This window comes from Urocampus carinirostris, chromosome 10, assembly GCF_059441175.1.
Source record: "Urocampus carinirostris isolate Australia breed hairy pipefish chromosome 10, RoL_Ucar_1.0, whole genome shotgun sequence".
Taxonomy (NCBI): domain Eukaryota; kingdom Metazoa; phylum Chordata; class Actinopteri; order Syngnathiformes; family Syngnathidae; genus Urocampus; species Urocampus carinirostris.
The window spans coordinates 20241961-20256022 of NC_142358.1; the positions used below are offsets into that span (position 1 = coordinate 20241961).

At 37.9% G+C, this 14062-nt stretch overlaps 1 protein-coding gene across 2 annotated transcripts in view; it reads left to right on the forward strand.

Moving 5' to 3' along the window:
* The window catches only part of gdpd1 (glycerophosphodiester phosphodiesterase domain containing 1), a 15837-nt gene extending 5980 nt beyond the window's left edge, over positions 1-9857 (forward strand). The window contains exons 5-10 of one of the 2 annotated variants that reach the window (XM_088345339.1): positions 2604-2725; positions 3851-3940; positions 4038-4171; positions 7208-7253; positions 8100-8151; positions 8355-9857. In XM_088345339.1, coding sequence (XP_088201465.1) covers positions 2604-2725; positions 3851-3940; positions 4038-4171; positions 7208-7253; positions 8100-8151; positions 8355-8380 — 470 coding nt within the window. In that variant the 3' untranslated portion in view covers positions 8381-9857. Of the gene's footprint in view, positions 1-2603; positions 2726-3850; positions 3941-4037; positions 4172-7193; positions 7254-8099; positions 8152-8354 lie in introns of both variants that reach the window. The other variant, XM_088345338.1, reaches the window with a different exon arrangement.
* The last annotated feature ends 4205 nt before the right edge of the window (positions 9858-14062 follow it).

The following is a 14062-nucleotide window of genomic DNA, read 5'->3' on the forward strand; positions in this document are numbered from 1 at the left end:
CAACCCATACGTTTTCCCCATATTTTATGTTTTTTGATCATTTTAAAATTTGGAAGGTGTTTAAAGATTTTTGTATGTGGAAATAAAATCTAGTCAAGTCAAGCCATGTTTATTTGTATAGCCCTTAATTACAAAGAGTCTCAAAGGGCTGCACAGATTAAAGACAGAAACTACAGACTATTAGATAGATGGATAGATAGATAGATAGATACTTTATTCATCCCCGTAGGGAAATTCACACTTCCACCAGTCTACCCTGTTGTTTATTAACAGATGAACATGATGCCCTAGGGGTGCTTGTAGCGAAGTGGATGACGTCACGCCAGTCCAAAAATTCGACATCCCTGCGGCAGATGGAAAACTTTTCTTTGTGAAAATCCAGGGATACACCACCTCGTGTTAGCAAGTCCGCCTCCTCTCCGATTCTCCCCGGTTTTCGTGTCTCTGTTTAGCGGCGTTGAAGCCGGATTGCTCCGGGTGGCTACACGTTAGCGTCCGGAATGCTAAACGTGAGCCACGTTTCCGCAAAACAAAGCAACTGCGCTCCCTGTGCGCTTCGATGTTTTCCACCAGCACTCGATGATCTTATTTGGTCGTGAGTTCGCATTTACCATGATTACGGATGGTACCGAAGACTTATAACGCCGCTAGCCGCTTCGCTAGCTCCGGCTTTTCCTCCACCATAGGCCCCTTCATCACGCCGGCACGAGAAATCTTCAGGGCAAGGAGTTGAAATTCCTTGAATAAACGCATTTCTTGTGCGTTAAAACCCATGTCCATAGGATAGAAGTAATCCATAGTGTAGTTGTCAAAACGGGAAGAAAAAACACCGAAGATAGGAGCAGACAATAAAACAACAGGGCAGCTGCTGGAAAAGGCAGCCGCTCGTGGCAGCGCCGCTTTGATGATTACTTGATGATTATTATGACACCATCCCCTGATATTGTCAATCAGTACAATTTTTTGTTCTACATAGTCTGTCTTGCTATGAGTAATTAAGTGCCACATTGTGTTTGTAAGGTTTATTATCACATAATAAGGGAATTTCAATCATTAACAAGGGGATCAATTGGCTGATGTTGACAGGAATTAGAATAACCTCCTATGAACTGTAGCCTTATTGGGCGATTAATAAATTATTTGAACAAATACTTGATTAACCAATTAAACTGAAGAGCGAGGGTTTTATTTTCAAAACTTCTATCCCCTTTTTGAAGCACCACATACGTTTTTAGATCATTATATCAGGAAAGTGGATGAAAAAACCTTTTTTGTTTTGTTAGTCTAAAGAGCGGCGACACACAACTTTAAATGAAATCTTTTTACCATTTTTGATGGACAGTTTTCTTTTACCAATAATCTACTGAAGAACCTTGATACTTACCTGGCAGGGGAGATACCATGATCAAGGTTCTGGATTTGTGCTGATCGCTGCTTAGCCCTATGGCTAGGACCTTGACTCAGCCTCTTGGCTGGGAACAAGTGTCTCGGCCCCTTGGCTTTGTAGCATATTATGATTTGACCGATAACGGATAATAGATAATTGATAAAGAATATAGAACATCAAACCTTACAAAATCTCTCTCTCTCTCTCTCCTTTCCTCCCCTTTTCTCTCACTCTGTCTCTCTTTTCTCTTTGTTCCTCTTTGTCTCTTCTCAGTTTCTTTTTACCTTCTTTTGCGCTCTCTTCCTTTTTTCCTTTTCTCTCTTTGCTTTCCCTCACTCACTTTCCCCTTATCTCTTTCTACCCTTCTCTCTTTTTCTTCTCCTTTCTCTCCTTCTTTCTTTCTCTCTTTCTCTATTGCTCTTTGGATTTCTTTCTTTCTCTTCCTCTCTCTCACTATTTCGCTTTTTATCTCTTTTGTTTCTCATGTTCTCTTGCTCTCCCACTCTCTTTTCTCTATCTCTTTCTCCCTTCCTCTCTCTCTTTGTCCCACTCTTTATCTTTTCATCTCTTTCTCTTATTTCTTTCTCTCTCTTTTCGTTCCCTCTAATCTACTAGTCCGGCCCCCGAGAGAATGTTTGTTCTATCAAATGGCCCCCGAGTTAAAATGAGTTTGACACCCCTGCACTAGACTGTCCACTCACCAGTGTCTCACTAAATTCCATGGGAAACTCTGTAGTATTTTGCTGAAATACTTTCTGTTCTATCCATTCTCTAACATTTGTTTCTGGCTGGAGAAAGAAACTAATGCGATAATTCGATAATCTATAGTGCCTTCTCTTACATCATTAGTACCACTGTTGGTCTAGTGATTAAGTGTCGGCGCTCTCACCGTTACAATCAGAATTCTAATCCCATTGCATACAATATTTATCAATTGATCAATCATTGCACAAATGCAGCAGTATGTTGTAAAACCCCATGCTGTAACGCACATCTATAATTACTATATGCATTTTCAATCATATCCACTCTATTCTACGATATGTATGGTGCACCGGATTATAAATTGCACTTTTAAAACTCGGACCAATTTGGGGTTCTAGGTGTGCCTTATTGCCTGGAAAATACAATAATTAAAATTATTTTGATGTATTGGCCTCCAACCATCATGTTGCCCGAGACTAACCCCACTATCAACGTGTCCTTGTGTGTACAGAATGTATTTGTGAAGGGGGTGATGACAAACGCATTCCTCTGCTCAAAGATGTTTTTGAAGCCTTTCCCAACACTCCTGTTAACATTGACATTAAGGTCAATGACGACACGCTCATTAAAAAGGTCCGTGTGCACGTGTTTGTGTCTGTGATGTTCTCTGCCAGGGATCACCAATGCCGTGCCTGCAAAACTCTTAAAGAACACCTTCAAAATCATTTTTAAAGTGTTTTATAATGGTAGTATCTGTTTTCTAACTGGCATAATAAATCAATAAAGAGACATTGTGTATTATTTAGCGCCTTCTAGTGGTGAAAATACAGTCATTTGTCAAAAAAATAAACTTTGAATTATGAGCAAAAATCCATGAACTGTCATAATGACGTGCAACTTTAAATACTTGTAGGTCGAGAAATTTGTAATCATTTTACATACTATGAGCATCAACTAGAGCAGGAATTTCGAACTCTTAGGCCGGATCATGACTTTCTGTTGTCAGGCTCGCCAGATCATTTGACAAACGTCAACTCTAAACTATTGGCTTTGTTTTTCCATTATTAATGCTTCATCATTTAGTACATTAGTAACCTACACTACTTAGTATGAATCACAGATGACATAATCAAAAATTTATGGCGGGCCGGATTATATCATCTAAAGGGCCTGATCCGGACACCGGGCCGTATATTTAAAATGCCTGACCTAGAGGAAGTTTACACGATTGACCCAAAAACCTTATGCTTGCGTGCGGGAGAAGTAAATCCGAGTAAAATGGTGTTGTTTGGTCTCTTTGATTCTCCGTAGTTTTTAATCTTTGTAATTTGCAGTGGTGGTATTTAGCGGTCAAATATTACACAGTTTCCCTTTAACATGATCACTGTATTTTTATGAATGATAAATTCTTAATAATTACTCTGAATATACATATTTTTAGAATGAGCCTTTTATGTATTTGCCTACTGTCTGTTTACTAGAAATACATTTTACTGGTTGACTTAGCCAATTTTCGCTCAGTAACCTGGTAATAACATAGTTACGAAGTAAGAGACAAGAGGATGTTGTTTTAGAAATGCATATAGTATCAACCTGGTAGCCCTTTACACCAATCAGTAACTAAGACGTAGTTCCCAGATTCAGTGAGCCTTGTGATCCCTGCTTGAAGCCAATATCAGCATTAAATGCTCATTCAGCTTGTTGATGCCCATTACATGTCATTCACACCTTTTCTACTTTTAAATATTTGTACTGAAGGTTTCGGAGTTGGTCGTAAAATACGACAGAGAGCATCTTACGGTATGGGGCAATGCCAGTAACCAGATCGTCAAGAAATGTTACAAAGAGGTAGGTCTGCTGTTCCCACATCACCACTCCGTCACTTTTGGTTGTATAAAAGGAAAATCAGGTCAAGAGATAACCACCTTGCACTCCTGTTTTGCAGAACCCTCGCATTCCTGTGCTGTTTAGCTTTCCCAGAGTGTTGCAGTTGTTGGGCCTCTTCTATACAGGCCTTCTCCCTTTTGTTCCCCTGAAGGAAGAGTTTTTGGAGATCCCAATGCCCAATATTATCAACAAGTGGGTATAGCAGTGCTTCTCAATTATTTTCTGTCATCCCCCATAGGAAAAAAAACTTCCCTTGCACCCCCAAGACCCATCTACAACTATAAATAGTATAATTGGTCTATAACATTTTTAAGTGCACCTCTGCATAAGACGGTATCATTATTAACATGTAAGATGATTGATTGGTTAGGGTTTTGTTTAAACGCAGCAGCAAAAAAAAAAAAAAAACAACATCAACAAATTACCAAATGGAAGCGAACAAAATATCTGCACGAAAAAAACAAATGTACAATACAATAAAATAATACATAACCATGTGCCCAAAGCAAGCATGCTGAAGCGAAGACTTTACCCCATTCTATTTTTCCTTGCAGGGAAGACATATTAAAATTAAAACCATAACACGGCACCATCCCCCACAAAGGGAAATTTAATAAATTACATTTCAAACTTACAATTTCAACACAATAATATAAGAACAATGGTAAGGACAAGTACCAACAATGGTCAGAACAAAAAACCAACAATGATAAGGACAAAATTCCAACAATGGTAAGAGAACAGACATACATTACAGAGCCTATCCAGATGCCTGCAGTGCATACTGTGACCGAACCAACTGTTTATAGTTTAGTTGTTTCAGTTACTGTTGCAGAGTTTCACATCACGTACAGAAACATAAAAACCTTTACGGGTGTTTCGAATTTTAGATGCAGGTATTTTAAATTCTCCATAGCCTCTCTTATTATGCGTCCTTTCTTGAATCTCAAACATTTTCTGTAAATGTATGGGCCACATTTTGTGAAAAGCTTTAAATAAGATTATAGCTGTATTGTATTTGACAAGGTCCTGAAATTTGGGAAACTTCGACTGCAGAAACAGATCATGCGTATGATCCAAATACCCAGCCTTGTATAATTATATATATATATATCCATCCATCCATTATCTGCAAAGCTTATCCGCAGTAGGGTTGCAGGGCTGCTGGAGCCCATCCCAGCTCTCTTCGGGCAGTGGGCACGGGACACCCTGAACTAGCTTTTTCCTATGTATGATAAGATAAGGGATTTGATATCCATCTATCGTTCGCTGGGGTTGCTGGAGCCCATCTCACCTGATCCCAGGCAGTGGGCAGGGGACACCCTGAACTGGTTGCCAGCCAGTCGCAGGGCACACAGGGAAAGACAACTCACCCGCTCATTCACACCTAGGTACAATTTGAATCGGCCAATTAACCTGACATGCATGTTTTTAGAATGTGGGAGAAACCAGAGTGCCTGGAGGAAACCAACGGTTTGCTAAACCTCAGGTTTACACTTCATACTTTGTGCTATGTGCAAAGCGCAGCTGCTCAGTGTGTACAAAACCCTTCACCACAGAATGCACATTCTGCCACTTAGAGCACCACTGCACACAAAAGTAGTGGTGGTGCAATTGCACTTTATTCTAAGTCAGTTAAAATAAATTTCCCTGAGGTCAAACGTCAAAACGCGCGCCCCTTGATGATGCCTAGCGCACTTCTATTTGAGAATCACTGGAGTGTAGTAAGTTAGGGTGAAGTTGATGTAATGTTTGTTTGGATAAAAAACTGTTTTTTTTTTTCCTCCAAAGTAAAATATTTATTCTCAAAACATTCTAAAAATACTGACAACAATTAAGTTAAGTTTGTATTTTGGCACAATTATCAAATCAAAGATAAGTTTTGTTTTGATTTTCCATATAAATGGAAAACACAAACTTTGTTTAAGTTGTCATTAGAAAATGCTGTGTGTAGAATTTAGAGCAGCGCTTTTCAACCACTGTGCTGCGGAACACTGGTGTGCCGCGAGATATCGTCAGGTGTGCCGTGGAAGATGATCCCATTCGCGTGCCTTTGGTGTCTAGCGCCTAGCAGAATAATCATGCAGTACTCTTCCTTACTAGTCGCAGCAGCAGCAGGTAGCTAATTGCCTTGTGCTTGGAGACAAGCGAATTAGTGACGCATGGATGCAGTGACCGGTAGATAGCAGGACGACAGTAAACATGATGGATGCGTTTTTAAAGAGGAAAAAGGCTGATTCTGAACTAGACCCTGGACAAAATCCGGACTCTGATTAAGGTCCTAGTATGAGTCTATGTCAAAAGACGCCCGGCAATTTTCTGGCTCAAGGCAATAAAACGAAACCTATCTTTCATTTGGATTTACTTCCACCGGAGATGCAACGGCACCGACTGCGTCATACTTGGTATGTGGTGAAATGCTCTCCAACATTGCTTATTGTCCCAAGTAACTTTAAACGCAATCTCCAAACAAAACACCCTTCACTTTTAAACAAAAATGTGCAGAATTTTGTTTGCACAGTATAAATTTGAAAGATCGTGAAATACTATTTGGTTGCTCTTGAAGATGTTATAGCATAACATAACGTCATTCTTCAATGTTAAAAAACACTTATATTGTGATGTAAGCCTCTTTTTTTCCACATATTCAGCTGTTTGTGTGTCTGCAAAAAATATATCAATGAAAAAACGTGCCTTGGCTAAAATAATATTGATAAACACCGATTTAGACTGAAAAAACAAATGGACTCAATTTGGAGTTAGACAAACAAAACACAATGTGGAAAAAGTGAAGGCCGGTGAATACTTTCCAGATGCGACGTAAGTAAAAATAAATCAAAAGCAGATAGGATGACTCAATAAACGTCACTGATCACATTCAGTCAAAGAAAATATTACAATTTTACTCTTCACTGATCTGTGGCTCTATTAAGCACACATGCAGAGTTGATCAAATAACCCTGACCGCCATGTGGTGATTGAACTAAGTCAATCCGTCCATTTTCCTACCCTTGCCCGGGTCACAAGCGTTTAGGAACATGAGGTTCCCTTTCTCTGGCCAAGAAGCAACATCTGGTTTGTGGATTTTGTATTTTGGACCACTACGACTTGCTTTTTGGAGGAGCTGCAAATTCACTGCCCAAAAAAACAAGATTTATGTGCTGTGATGCCAAACAGTAAAGTATTTATTGTAAATATAATTGTCTTTTAACAGACTTTATGATCCAGACAGGATAACCAAGCGTCAGCTCCTACTCACCTGGCTTGCAGACAGGTGAGTGACACCACCTTTGGCATCAGTCCCAATCCATGACACTTTCAGTTGATCTTAGGAATTCATAAATCTTTACTATGCTAAAGTGTGAGTATTATTCAGCTTCACATAGTGGTAAAAAACCTAATACATTAAAACAAACAATATTTATTCAAATAATAATTAAGAAATAGATAAACTATCACATAAATGTGCATTTTTTATAATACCTATAGGCCAAGAAAATAGCATTTATTTAACATAACATTAGCCTCACCTAACGGCAGCTGACATATTTTTCCACCAGCTTGCTGCCATGTGTATTCTTTTTAGTTCATTGATTATATGAGGACAGTCAGAAATTAGCAAATTACTCTTTAAAAGAGTGCATTTTGTTCTTTTACTTTCCGTAGTTTGTATTCTTCCTTGTGCTTTTTAGCACTCGTTTCTGGTTTGCATGACATCAGGCATCTCCAACGTGCCGCCGTGGGCACCAGGTAGGCCCCCATGGCTACCTGAGTAGCCCGCGGACTGGTTCTGAAGATATATCATGGATCATTGTGATTTTCTAAGACTAGCTAGCATGATTTTTTTCTGGTTAACTGAGCCCCTTTTAACCTCTAATAATTACACCCTGGTAGTAACATAGTAATAACATGTTATTTTAGAAACGCATATCAAACTGGTAGCCTTTCGCACTCATCAGTAACAAAACGTTGCTCTCTGCTTCCAAACGGTTGGTAACCCCTGCGCTACAAAATGCTGCGACATTTAGTGGTCAAATGATACACACTGTTTCTTTAAGACTGCTAGTGATTTCCTTTTGGGGTTCTCCTGTTATCAATATTGTATTATTTTTCTTTTCAGATTGTTGATGAGGAAAGCGCTCTTCCAGCATCTCACTGCTCGGGGAATACAGGTGAGGAATATGCAGGTCATTTTTATTGTGGTTGTCTCTTTTTTTTATTATCCTGGAGTAACCTACCGGTAAATGGGTCATATCACAATTTACTGTAAAAATACAGTAGCCGTTTTATTATGTACTGTATTAATTTATTTGATGGCAACATGACATGGTTTGCTAGAAAATACTGCATAAAGCTGTTGTCTCTTTTTTTTCAGGTGTATATTTGGGTTTTGAACGATGAAGAAGACTTCCAGAGGGCATTTGATTTGGGAGCTACAGGAGTTATGACAGATTATCCCACGAAACTTAAAGACTTCTTGAATCAAAATGGCCTTTCCAAGCCTCAGTGATTTGCCTCCAGTTTGCCCCACTGAGCCATAATCGGGGTAAATGTATTGGAGCTGGAGCACCACACATTATTTTTCCACAGAAAACAACAAAGAAAAAACAATTGAGGGGTCTGTGATTTTCTGTCATCATGAAAACAAAAGCTTGATCGTTTGAATGTATTTGTGACCTCTGCAGTACTCCAGCACTCATTTAGAGACCCGGGTATTTGGACCCGACAATTACGATTCACCTCAGGTTTTATTTTGAAGGGGATTCCAAAATCTGCTTTCGTGTGCGCACTGATAGTGGTGCTGTCTTGACAGCTGCAGGAAATTCTTCCGTCAATGGGAGGAATTGCGGCACAGACCATTTTTTATTTCAATTAACTATGGGGTCAGTAAAGGGACGTTGTGTAATGGGAAAAAAAAACCTTTATTCTTAGAAAAACAAGATTAATTTAAATAAAAAGGTAAAATACATAATATATCATATATACGAGCATTTAAAAAAATATTCGTAGGTCGAGAAATGTCTTTATTTTACCTGATACTTGGCTTACCTAGAAGGAGCTGCCATAATTGTCTGCCATCTTGCTGCTACAAGTACCCCCAATAATCAACTGGGGAAAAAAATGAAAAAATAGTGTGGTTTGGTCACTTTGATTTTCCGTAGTTTGTAATCTCCTTGTGCTTTGTTGCACTAATTTTCGGGTTGTACAACACAATACAGCGCCATCTAGTGGTCGGATATTACAGTGTACTTTAAGGGATGATTGATCAGTGAGGAAAAGAATAGCCATGTAAGTTAAATGTTATATGCCACGTTACGGACAGTAATGTGATGTAATGTCATCTTAAAACTAATAATGGGTATCGGCCCTGAATAACACATATTGGTCGGTCTTTAGTTTAAATTCATGCGTACAATTTTTTTGTGACATTTGCAAGAAGGAGTATTATTATGTTGTTTTTTTAAAATGGCACTGTTGTCTTTAAAAAAAATCACCCAAACATTTTGTGATTTTAAGTGTCAAAAAAAGATTGACTTTGTAGCATTCATCAGTAAGTAAAAACAGTTTATCAATTTTAGGATTATCGTGTGACTTTGATTTTTATCCGCGTTGTCAATAAATTGAGCTTTATATTTATTGAGTTTGTTTAGCTGCAGTTGCGTCATTACACATGCTGTTCATTATCAAGAAAAGAAAATTGTCTACATTTGAACGACCGATTTTTTTCAAGCAGATGCACGTTTGACTGTCTGGTGTGATAATGTAATTTATTTTCTGATTTTATGCACTAGTGTTTTTATATGGCATCTCACAATTTTGTTGAAAAAAAGAATAAACTACATTTATTTCTGATAGAATTAAAAACAATTTCAACCTCTTTCAGGATTCAATTGAATATTGTGATAAAGTCCTTTTCTGTAACAAAATTAAATAAACAAAACCTGAACGCCCAAATATTTGCACCTAAAGTAAAACTGAAGCTGTACTTGAACCATTTGTAGTATCAGCATTGTTTTGGTCTCTTTTTAAATATAACACTTAGTATTTTGTCCTCTACAGTCAAAGTCTGTTTAGGTACTACTGGCAGTGAATTATGAAAGTTTGAATTGCTTAATGGTTCACGGATCCCTTAACCACCTGGGTTGTATGGGCACCGCTTCATGTGTGTCTTGGGCTAGTACAGCCTACCGGTGCCCATCGCTAACCAAGCCGTTTTTTAGGGTAGGGGTTTTCTTTCCCATATGAAACAGGTACTACAGGTTTCCATGATTACCAGTAGCAGGAGAAGCCTCCTGATCTAACTCAGATACAGCACCTACATCATCTGGTCGTTGTTTTATGGTGTAATGCGTCATCCCACTCATCAGAGATGAGCCGGACCTCCGCATTGAAGGGCAGAGACTTGTTTCAGTCCGGAGCCTTCGCTCTGAAAATGCTACTACTAGTGATCCCAAGAGCCAAGAAAAGATCCGCAGGTTCGAGAGCGTTCTTCATTCGGGCCCCGGTGCTGTGGAATGCTCTTCCCCCTGAGATTCGATCTGCAACCTCAGTGGTAATGTTTAAATCTAAGCTTAAAACACACTACTATTCCATAGCATATGAATAACCAATATTTTATGTTGACAATATCTGTGTATTATTTGCCCTTGTGTAGGTTTTAGATCAAGGGATGGTGTCATAATAGTCTGTGGTTTGCAATAATCTGTGGTCTGTGCAGCCCTTTGAGACTCTTTGTGATTAAGGGCGTCACAAATAAACATGACTTGACATGACAATACTAATACCAGATCCCAAATCACTGGTGAAACACTTTTGTGTATTATAGCATACAATATGCATTGCATGACTTTAGGCTTTTACATTACAAGTCAAGTCAAGTCACATTTATTTATATAGCCCTTAATCACAAAAATGTCTCAAAGGACTGCACAGGATTACAATTACACAATTACCTGATCTTAAACCAGCATGCGGGCAAGGAACAACTCAAAACCCTCAGTGTGAGGAGAAAAGAGAAACCTTGAGAAAGGACCTCACATGTGGTAATCCCCCTTCCAGGTTTGAATTACAAATATTTATTCAATTATTCAGAATTCTTAGCAACCCCCAATGATACTGATTGATTAAAATGTTCTTTTGACCTATCAGGAGATATTGGGCTATTGATATGAAGTTTGAACACACACAAATAAAACAAAATCTTATGTCTGCCCATTTTTTTCTGTGATTAAGGGCTATGAGTTAAATGTTACATAAAATTTTGGGGCAAGAAGCCAAATCCAGAACAGGTCGTTTTCAGAGAACTAAAGGTTAAAGACAAGCATTACAATCTGAATTGTGATCATTTCATCATTGCCTTATATTTTTATTAGTTGGTAATATTTTATTTTCATTTTTGGAGGTTATTTTGTGAGAAATGCAGCCTAACCTTACCCAGACCCAGTGTGCACACTTTTGCAACAATTATTTCAATATTTCTGGATGTCCACTGAGATTCAATCTGCAACCTCAGTGGAACTGTTTAAACCTAGGCTTAGAACACACTTATATTCTATTCCTTATGAATGACCTATATTTCACGTTGACAATATCTGTGTACTGTTTGATTTTGCAACATCCGTAGCAGCCTGGTCATCCAGGAACGGGGATTACCTCATGTGTGGTCACTTTTCAGGGTTTCTTCATTTTTCTCATGTTGAGGTTTGTGAGTTTTTCCTTGCCCTCATGTAGGATTTAGATCAGGGGATGGTGTAATAATAGTCTGTGGTTTGCAATAATCTGTGGCATGTGCAGCCCTTAGAGACTCCTTGTGATTAAGGGATTTACAAATAAAAATGACTTGACTTGACTATACGAATAAACATGACTTGAATCCAAAAATATGCCTGGTATATTAGTGTTGCAGGGTGGTGGGCCTGAATAACGCAACAGGATTACAGCCCAAAGGCTTTCCCAGCTCCACTTCAAATTTGACTAAAAAAACATGAACATTTGACACAAGCTCTCCAAAGGAGAGGTACAGGCGAACCAAAAGTGTGCCATTTGGGGGACACTTAGGAACCAATGCTTTAACATGCAAAAATAATTTTGGGCTCTAATGAAAAACTGGGCTTTCCTGCCCACCATCTAAATCGAAAAATAAAAAAAATTAGTTATCATGAGATAACTGTAGGCTACTATTGTTGTGCGGAATCCTTCTTCGTAAACACGTGGGGAAACCACAGCAAAGGCACAATTATGCTGAGCAAGAGCGTATTTAGATACATGAAAAACAAAGTCAGGATTCAGATAAAAGAACGTCAAATACGTCAAAACTGAAATATACCATATAATTCATTTTTAGAATATCATGAGAAGGTAGACCCCGCGACCCTAGTGAGGATAAGAGGCGCAGAAAATTTAAATGATGAAACGCTATACTAACGATTGTAACAATTTCGCCACAAGAGGGAGACAGCAAGTTTCAATTTAGACCAGTGTTTTTCAACCTTTCTTGAGCCAGGCTCTCAAAATGTTTAAATATTAATTCTCGGCACCGGTTTCATGTTTTCTTTATAAGTTTAAATTGACACTAAAGTTTTTATTATTATTTGTGTTCACCGTGGGTCCAGAGATAATACAAGTTTTTCATTTTGGTTAATAGCTGTGCTGTAATTTGGGATTTTGTTATGATTCTAACCTGTTATTCCATGATTACCGTATTTTTCAAATCTCGTTTTCCGAGAATAATATAAAAATAATAATAATTGAAATCGTCAGAAAAATATCGTCAGTTGAACTTTTTTCACAACGTTCTACATTTTTTTGTTTATTATTTTTTTACTCGGCAAAAACTTGAAAATATTCATTGAAATTATGTGCAATATTTTTACTTTGTTCCATCTATTTTACCTTTTTTGTTGTGCGAATTTAAACAGCTTTATTACACAAAACAAGGGCTATACAAATAATCATGGCATTGAATATATGTCCCTGTACTACCTCATGAAAAGAAAATAAAACGTTACATGCTGCCACCTACTGATGTTGATGAATGTTACAGTTACTTGGTTGATTACTGAAACAAAACAATGACATGTATATCTTAAATAAATAATAACAAATTAAAATGGGGCAATTTCCTGCGGCACATTAGTGAAAGTATCACGGCACACTATTGTTCCCCAGCACACAGTGTGAAAAAAAAATTACTTTATTGTACTTGAGGCGTTTAAATATCGTACACTGTTGTTAATTAATGGCAAATACTAGGTCGTGGCCAGCAAATCCTTGTTTTTGCTTTCTTCAAATAAATATTTATACAGTTTTGGAGTACTATTCGTTATGAAACATAATTGAAAAGAAAGTTTAACTCGTTTGCAGATTAAACCGTTAAACATGAACCTAGTGTCACTGAACTTGTAGTTAAAGAGCCGTATTTTTAAGCAAATGAACGCAGTGTTGCTATGCCGAATTACTCATGTGATTGGTTGTTTAGCATGTCAATCATTCTCCAGTCCGTCCCCAAACAAAGATGCAACTGTCAGAGTCAAGATAAGCGACCGATCGCCGACTTTTTGAATTATACAACTATGTGCGGTATTTATTGCAAATAAATGATTTAGCTACTGATAATTTGGATCAAATTATCGTTGATCTATAACTAATAAAAGTTCAAGATTTTAAAGCAAAGCAGATACGCCACATAAGATGTTTAAGATATTCACAAATGTGTCTGGTGGATTGTAAACATATGAATGATGAGAGGTGGGTAGAGGAGCCAAATATTTAACTCAAGGAAAAATTATTTTACTTCAGAATAATATGACTCAAGCAGAAGTTAAATCGTAGTTATGCAAATAATTAAGTGAAGTCAATCAAGTCATGTTTATTTGTATAGCCCTTTATCACAAGGAGTCTCAAAGGGCTACACAAACCAGATTATAGCAATCTACAGACTATTATTACACCATTCCCTGATCTAAAACCTACACGAGGGCAAGGGAAAACTCAAAACCTCAACATAAGGTAAATGAAAAAACTTGGAGAAGGGACCGCATATGAGTACTTGAGTAAAAGTAAAAAATGACTCAAGTACTGAGT